We start from the raw sequence: 7,648 nt of genomic DNA on the forward strand, positions 1-7,648 counted from the left end.
AAAAATAATTCCTTTCCTTCATGAACAGCAGCTTTGAGAATTCATGAGAGCATCCTTGAGCAACCCTTGGGTTCTTCAGAGAAAACTAATTTTCCTTCCTCAGACTATTGTCATCACAGGGGGAGAATATATGGGGTTTGAAAGTAGGGACCTTTCTCTTACTTTTCTGATCTTCATGTTGTTATTTTCTCTGTCACCTTGGATGCAGCTTCAGTGGACCTTCCTCAGGTTGGGGCACTAAAATGAGACGGATGGACGCCTTGGCCATTTGAGCATTTGGTGGCTCTTTTAAGCTGGCAAGGTCTTTTTAAGAAGTACACTGGGTTATACATATTCTAGGTATATAGTATATAGTTATTAGAATACTATAATTTTATTTACTCATTCATCAGCTATTTAATGAGTGCTTGCCATATGCCAGGCACAGTTCTAGGTGCTGAAAATGAAGCAATAAAACAAAAAAACATCAACTTCATTTCTATGGAGCTTACAGAAGTTTTAATTATGGGAGGCAGATGAAGGAATAAACAACAAGATCAAGTGTTGTACAAGACATGTTGCAACACTGAGCAACAGGAGGAAGTGGGCAGTAGGATGTGGGGCATCGTGGAGTGGTGGGGTGGTGGCTGAAGTTTCTTCTTTACAATGGTCAGGGATGCCACACTCCTAAGGGATGTTTAGGCTGATACCCGAAGAAAGTCAATGGTGGGTCACCTATGTACTTGTCCCAAGCAAAAGGAAAAGAAGTCATGATGACTCTGACATGACAGCATGTCATGAAGGAGGAGCTGCCAAGAGGCCAGCAATGCATGAAGGGAGTGAATATTGGGTAGAATGAGAAAGACACAGGTAATAGTGGAAGACTGGATCATGTGGGGGCCTCCTGGCTTCTTTTCTAAATGAGATGGACACCCAATTATTAGAATACTATAATTTTATTTACTCATTCATCAGCTATTTAATGAGTGCTTACCATATGCCAGGCACAGTTCGAAAGGAGTTTCGAACCAGCAAGTGCGAGAGGAGGGACACGATCTGTGTTAAGTTTCAAATCATCACTCTATCTTCTAAGTGGAAAAATAGATGATTTCAGGACAAGAATGGAAGCTGGGAAAGAATTTAAGAAGCTTTTACTGTAATTCAGGGTGGTAACTTTACCTGGGGTGGTAGCAGTAGAGGCTTTGAGAAATGGCCAGCTCTGGATATAGATTGACCGTAAAGTTGAAAGCATCTGCTATTGGATTGCACGTGAAATGGAAGAGGAAAAGGTCAATCAAAAATCAAAGAGGACTCTAAGGTTCGTGCGTGACCCAATCTGTTGGAAAGATGTAAGCGCCAGTTTTTCTGTTGAGGCAGAACAAGTTTGGCAAAAGGGTGGGGAAATCAGGTCAGTTTGGGACGTGTTCATTCCTGTGGAGATGTCTAGTAGAAAGTGAAATATGAGTCTGGAATACAGGGGAGGGGTTCAGACGTAGGAGCACAGTTGTAAACAGAAAAGGTTTTTAAATCTGTGAGGCTACATAAGATTCCTTGGAAAGCACAAGTAGTGAGAAGCCCGATGACTGAGCCTTGGGAGAGTCCAACACTTAGAAGTGCTCTTAATGGGAAGAAAGTAGTGAAGGAGACCAAAATGACTACGTAAGATCATCAACAGGATTATGAAGAAAATCTGAACAAGAGTGGTATCTGGTCCAATCACCACCCAGTAGCAGTCAGGTTTTCAATATTGCTTCCTGGTAAAATGTCGTTTAGAAATTTTACTGAATAAGTGTTCTGAACTCTGACAAGTCACGAAGCCTCTTTGAAACCCATTTAATTCTTCCAGCAGCTTTAAGAAGTAAGTACAAATTAAGAGAACTAAGACTCACAAGGGTTTGTATAAAGTTACAAAATAATGAAAGCGAGAACGGGGATCCCAAATCATTCTGAAGAATGTCATAATATAGCTGAAATTTATCAAATGCTTAATAATAGGTTCCAAGCACTGAACAGATGTTATTTCAATTCTCACAACAATCCAATAAGATAGATACTTATAGCACTTGAATAAGGAAGTGGAGGTTCAGAGAGGTTAACTAAGCTGAGGCTCACAGTTGCAAATAAACTTGCAATGAAATTCCATATCAGCTTAAAATAGAGCCTTCTTTCCTAGCAGCAATATCTTATGATCATAATCTTCCCTTTGTTCTTTCTACTCATCCCCTTGGCTGCTTTCTGTGTCTCATTTCTTTCCAGAGTGGTACTACCTTCCCTGTGAAGGCCCCGCTGACCTCCACGCAACACATAGAATAGCTAACCAAAAATGGCCACATGTCCAAAAAAATAAAAATAAAAAACACCTTCTCAGAGCACTTCCCGCTTCCGAGAAATTATTTGAAAAAGGTTATAAAATAGGAAGCTAAACAATGTTTCTGTGGTTTTTGTACACGTGAAAACTGGGTGTTTCCCATCTCTCGAATAAAATTTTCGATTTGTGGGAAGAAGGTGAGACATCACTAAAGCCCGTTATTTAAACTGTTAACAACCAGCACGGTCATTTGTTCCTGGTAATAGGAGAAAAAGATTCTATTCCTTAGAAAAAGGAGAAATCCACATGTATGGGTTTTGTGAACACAAAACTAGAAAATTACAAGTTTCGGATTTAAGTTCCGGTTCTCTTGCTCCCAAGCAATGTGGCCTGGGAGACTTGGCTGCTTCAAATCTTTGTTTCTTTAACTGTAAATGGGTTTAAAAATATCTGCCTTGATCTACTCAAAAGAGGTCACAGGAGAAAATGCATGTGAAGCTGCTCCATAAACTGTAAAGCTGCTCCATAAACTGTAAAGCACTGTAAGTACAAATACATGTGTTCTCGGTGCTTTCGGTTTTGTCTCATAATGGAGCCATCCATGTACGCTCTGCGATTGTTTAAGACTCTATGAAATCAGACAGGGAAATGAGTAAAATAGTCGGAGATAAGAAAAGTGGTGCCAGGGAGAAGAAGATGAAGAAATGGAATCAGGAAGACCAAAGAGAGGGAAGGAGAGAAGAAAAGAGAGGACAGGGGAGAAAAACCTACTTACTCCTGCACATGACCAAGAAGAGCCTTTATTGCAGCCCTCCGACATGTCCCTGAACTTAGCTTCTGGGACCTGTAGGCTTGTATTGTGCTCTTTTTGTCACTACCATTAGTATCAATACCTGTTATCAACAAAGTATTTGATAAAAGTGTTCACATGAAGTCAGGTCATGTTTAGAAATGATAGTTTAATGTGACAAGTGTCACACCTATTTCAGGGAAGGGCAAAGATGTATTTATATGTGTTATGTGTGTGTGTGTATTTTTAAATCTCTACTTGTGGAATTATTCTATCATCAAACCTACTTTATCAGGGGGAAAGAAGATTGTTCCAGAGTCCCTAGTTTCTCCCTGCCAATCAGTACCGATGTCTGTCGTCTTTACGAACAGACTTTTCAAAGGGATACACTGTGAAATACACTTTTACTCGTCTGTAAAAGTCCTGTAAATGAGGTAGGAGAAGGGTTGCATTCTATGACCCATTATGAAATTGGGGTGAAGATGATGCTTAGGTACACATCCTACAAAGATATCCAACATTTGATTATCATTGAAATCGAGTTCTCTTTCTTGCTCACTCTCTGCTTCTGTATCCGAAAACACACTCTTCACTCCGAGCACTCACTCCTGACTTGTACTCTTGCTTAGATGGAAAGATAACCCAGCGATGCCTGTGGGGTTGATATACGAAGGGGTCTCCTCAGCGCCCCCGAGATACTTTGGAGGCAGCGCCGCTCAGAGCACGGTGCTTCACGCTTTGGATGAGTTCTTGGGCGTTCGTCACAGCAAGGAAAGTGGTACGTCAGACATTTTTCTTTTTCTTTTCCTTTTTTTCTTTAACGAGGAAGAGCAGAGGTGCTTTTACAGATGGGTAAGAACCAAGTGTAACTGAAAGTGTCACGAAGTCTTACTTTTCCAAATTAACCAGGAAACTGTGTGCCTGCCACACTCATACGTTGGGTTGTCAATTAATATCAGGTCCCCACAGGACAGTCAGTGTCATTTCCAAGTCCTAAAACATTGCTGCACTTCGGGCTGTTTGCTGCAATTTTGTTCGGATCTCTAGGCAACTGCTTCCCTTCTCTATAATGAGACACAATAGTGGAGTTTGAAGGATGTGGCATGTCGTTGAGATAAGTCTTTGCAACTCAACGCTGACGATGGATCGAAGCTCCTTCACTGAAGCCCCTCCTCACACTAATGGCACAATCCCAGGCCAGTTCTATTTAGACCAGGAGAGGGAAAGGCCAACCATTTTAGAAGCTTGAAAGCTCATTTGCTTACCTGCCAGCCTTGAGCCAAATGCTTAACAGCAGCTAAAAACACTGCATAGTACATAGTTTTCAATATGAATTAGAAACAAAAAAAACAAAACAAACAAACTACAACTTGGTGTCATAGGGTCCCGTCTTGTCCACAAAAGCCAGTTCTCTAGAAGGATGAAAACTTCTCCTGGAGTTTGACTTGGTGACGTCAGGGTTTGACTGGCCATGCATAACGTTAAACACATAGTGGTTTCCTAAGTACGATTTATCTATCTCCACTTTCTCTAAATATCTGTTAATTAGGTTTTTAAAGAACTTGACTTCAAAAGGCCACTCTTAAAAGAGTTGCTCGTTCTTTATCCTCTTGCTCTTATAAATTTTATTACTTTCTTCTTCCTTAGCACTCCCTCCCAAACAAAGTACTTAAGAAACAAAATTCAGCCGACTATCTAGCTACTTAGTTTAAGGGTTTATATTTTACATTCATAACTATTCTTTCATAGTGATTAGCAAGACACTTGGCCCACACTAGTAAATGATAAACATTGATACACTGGCAGGTAGATCTAGCTCCAACTCAGTTATCTGAGATGTGTTTGCTTCTTTTTCCCGTTTCCCATCTCTTGTCACTAGTCATGAGTGTGCATTTGAGTCTTTGAAGTCTTTGAGCAAAAGAGCCAGCAAAGTAGACTGCATAGTTAAAATGACAGCAGCAGTCTTTGCTGCACTGATGTTCGGAAAAGCAGAACCCTCTCATCTTTCCATGTGGAGCCATGGCATTGTTCTGGATTGTGTCTTTCAGGAGACTTTCTGCTCAGAATGAGGGAGTACATGCCTCCTTCTCACAGGGCCTTCCTAGAGGAGTTGCAGGCAGCTCCTTCACTGAGGCATCACATCCTGTCCTCTGGAAACGGCCAGCTTCTGACTGCATACAACCAGTGTGTGGAGGCCCTGGCAGAGCTGCGCAGCTACCACATAACTGTGGTGACCAAATACCTTGTCATAGCTGCAGCCAAAGCAAAGAACAAGAAACCAAGCCATCTCCCAGAGCCTCCTCGGGCCTTAGAAGAGAGGGGCACAGGAGGGACTGCTGTCCTGAGCTTCCTGAAGAGTGTCAGGAACAAGACTTTGGAGGCCATCCTGCCTCAACGTGGTTGAGAGATGGCTTCTCTCCAGTGATGCAGAGCCAGCAAATGTCCCACTGGAGGGCAGATGGGCCTGAAGAATGACGGTTTGTGTTCCGTTGGAATAACACAAAACCAACCTCAGTCTTTAGAACATTGGCTACTCCTTCATTGAGACCTGTTGGTCTTCACAGAGATTTTTCATGGCCAGAAATTCTCCTTTCTCTACCTGATCATGGTTAATCACAAACAGCTTTGGACAATCCATCAGTAAGAACCCCGTCAAGGAGCGAGAGGATCCCTATTCTGTTTGCAAAGTGAGGGAAAACCAATACACGTTTCAGAAACCAGATAATATTGCCCATGGACAGATCACCTAGTCAATTTCTTGAAAAAACAACTGAAATATTCATGCATTCATTCACTTAAAACGTATTAAGTTCCTACTGAGTCCTGGCTCAGGAACCTGAACAGCGATTTTTGTGGCCTCAGGGCAGTCCTTGTCTCCCTGTGGGTGTCAGTCGAGTGGCAGGTGGTTGGAATGCTCCGGTGGAAATGTGGAGAAAAGGGGAGACTAACGATGAGACTTGGAAGTCGCCAGTGTGGAAATGACTGGTTAATGACATGGGAACGGATGAGACTCTTCCACATGGTTCATACATTTTCAGTTCTATTTTAGTTTCCCTCTTTATTTTTAGAAGAACAATTCTTTCTCCTTTCCCTGAAAGTTTGCATTTGTAAAATGAGTTAATTGACCCTTTGGAAGTAAATGGGCGAAGTGGGAATAAAACAGTAAATCCACATGTTTACAAGGTCTCATTCCATCTGACAGTACAGAGCTAGAAAACGTTAATCGGTTCTCTTAGGATAAACTCTACTAATGAAGACTGGCTCCCCACCATGCACACATGTGCTTATCTGGGATAGTATCTAAATTCCACGGCACTGATGTAGCGTTGCAGCACCACCAAGAGGTACCTGATCACAAGGAGCAGCTTCTCCCCAAATTAGTGTCTGACAAACAGTCCCCTCCTCCATATAGTGTAGATACTGGGCAAATGGAGCTTGCAGTATGTCTCATCCTGTCTAAGAAACCTTTCAGATTTCTCAGCCCTCAAGGTCCTATCCTGCCACTTAGAAAACCACTGGACTACGTCCCCCTGCCCCCCAGCAGAGAGTACTGGGAGATGACTGCCCAGTACTGCTCAGAGAGTCTGCCCAGCACTCATTCAACTGTCCCCACTCCAGTATCATGGGGTGTTTGGGTGGAGGCGGGGACTTTTGGACTCTTGTCAACTCTCAGGGCCTTTGGTAAGAAGTCATGAACCAGTGTCTTCCACTTGGGGTACCAGGAGGGCTCACATTGCCTGTACCCTTCAAGGGCTTGGTCTGGCCCAAATGGGGGCTGTAGAGCATGACAGAAGTGAGACTTTCTAGTTGGGATGGGCTAAAGGAAAACCCTGGATCTGACAATGTCCTCTCTGCCTTCTGTTTAGGTCAAGATCTCAGCTCAAAGATCTAGGTTGTCATGACTCCAACAGCCTTTCCATGTGCTCTCTCTGTTTTGTGTTGAAGTCTGTTATGAAACTCAGAAAACGACCATGGATATGCTTACTTCTTTTGAGTTTGCTTTCCTAACTGCCCTAGCTTGGTATCAATAAACCTGGACCATCTTAATTGCTCGGGCTGGGTATATGCGATGATCCAAGGAGCTAGGCCAAGTGGACTATGTTGGGGAGTAAGATAGACGTGCATTAGCTAATGACTCAGAACATTGTCCCTTCTCGATAGCATTCTCAGGTCAAAGTAATGAGGCCTTTAAAATAAGACCTGTGTTTGAATTTTGATGCCTTCATTTTTTAAAACAATGTAGCTTTTGACCAGCTTCAGAAAATCATGAATCCTCAGCTTCCTATTTATCATAAAATCAAGATAATCAGACTGGTCTTAGGGTGGATATAAGTAACAGAAGGGGTAGTTCTTGGCAAGAAGGGTAAAGCCAACAAATATTTATTTGGCCGTGAGGTGCAGCTCAGAGCATTAAAAAAAGGACACTATTTCTCATGCTTCTCGGACTTATAGAGTCTGCATAGTAATAAACAACCATTTATCATTTATCCTTTGTGGATTCTGGAAAGTAGAAAATGACGAAAGTGTGGGATTAAAGAGCTGAACAATATGGATTTGTATTCCAGCTTTGC

General features: G+C 42.3%; 1 protein-coding gene across 1 annotated transcript in view; it reads left to right on the top strand.

Annotated features, from left to right (window-relative positions):
• IDO2 (indoleamine 2,3-dioxygenase 2) overlaps positions 1-6,256 on the top strand; it is a 48,084-nt gene extending 41,828 nt beyond the window's left edge. The window contains 2 exon segments of the mRNA XM_037055425.1: positions 3,707-3,855; positions 5,126-6,256. Coding sequence (XP_036911320.1) covers positions 3,707-3,855; positions 5,126-5,481 — 505 coding nt within the window. The 3' untranslated portion in view covers positions 5,482-6,256.
• The last annotated feature ends 1,392 nt before the right edge of the window (positions 6,257-7,648 follow it).

The sequence above is a fragment of the Sturnira hondurensis genome, unplaced genomic scaffold (assembly GCF_014824575.4).
Source record: "Sturnira hondurensis isolate 20B ecotype Veracruz unplaced genomic scaffold, ASM1482457v3 Scaffold0008640, whole genome shotgun sequence".
NCBI classification, from domain to species: domain Eukaryota; kingdom Metazoa; phylum Chordata; class Mammalia; order Chiroptera; family Phyllostomidae; genus Sturnira; species Sturnira hondurensis.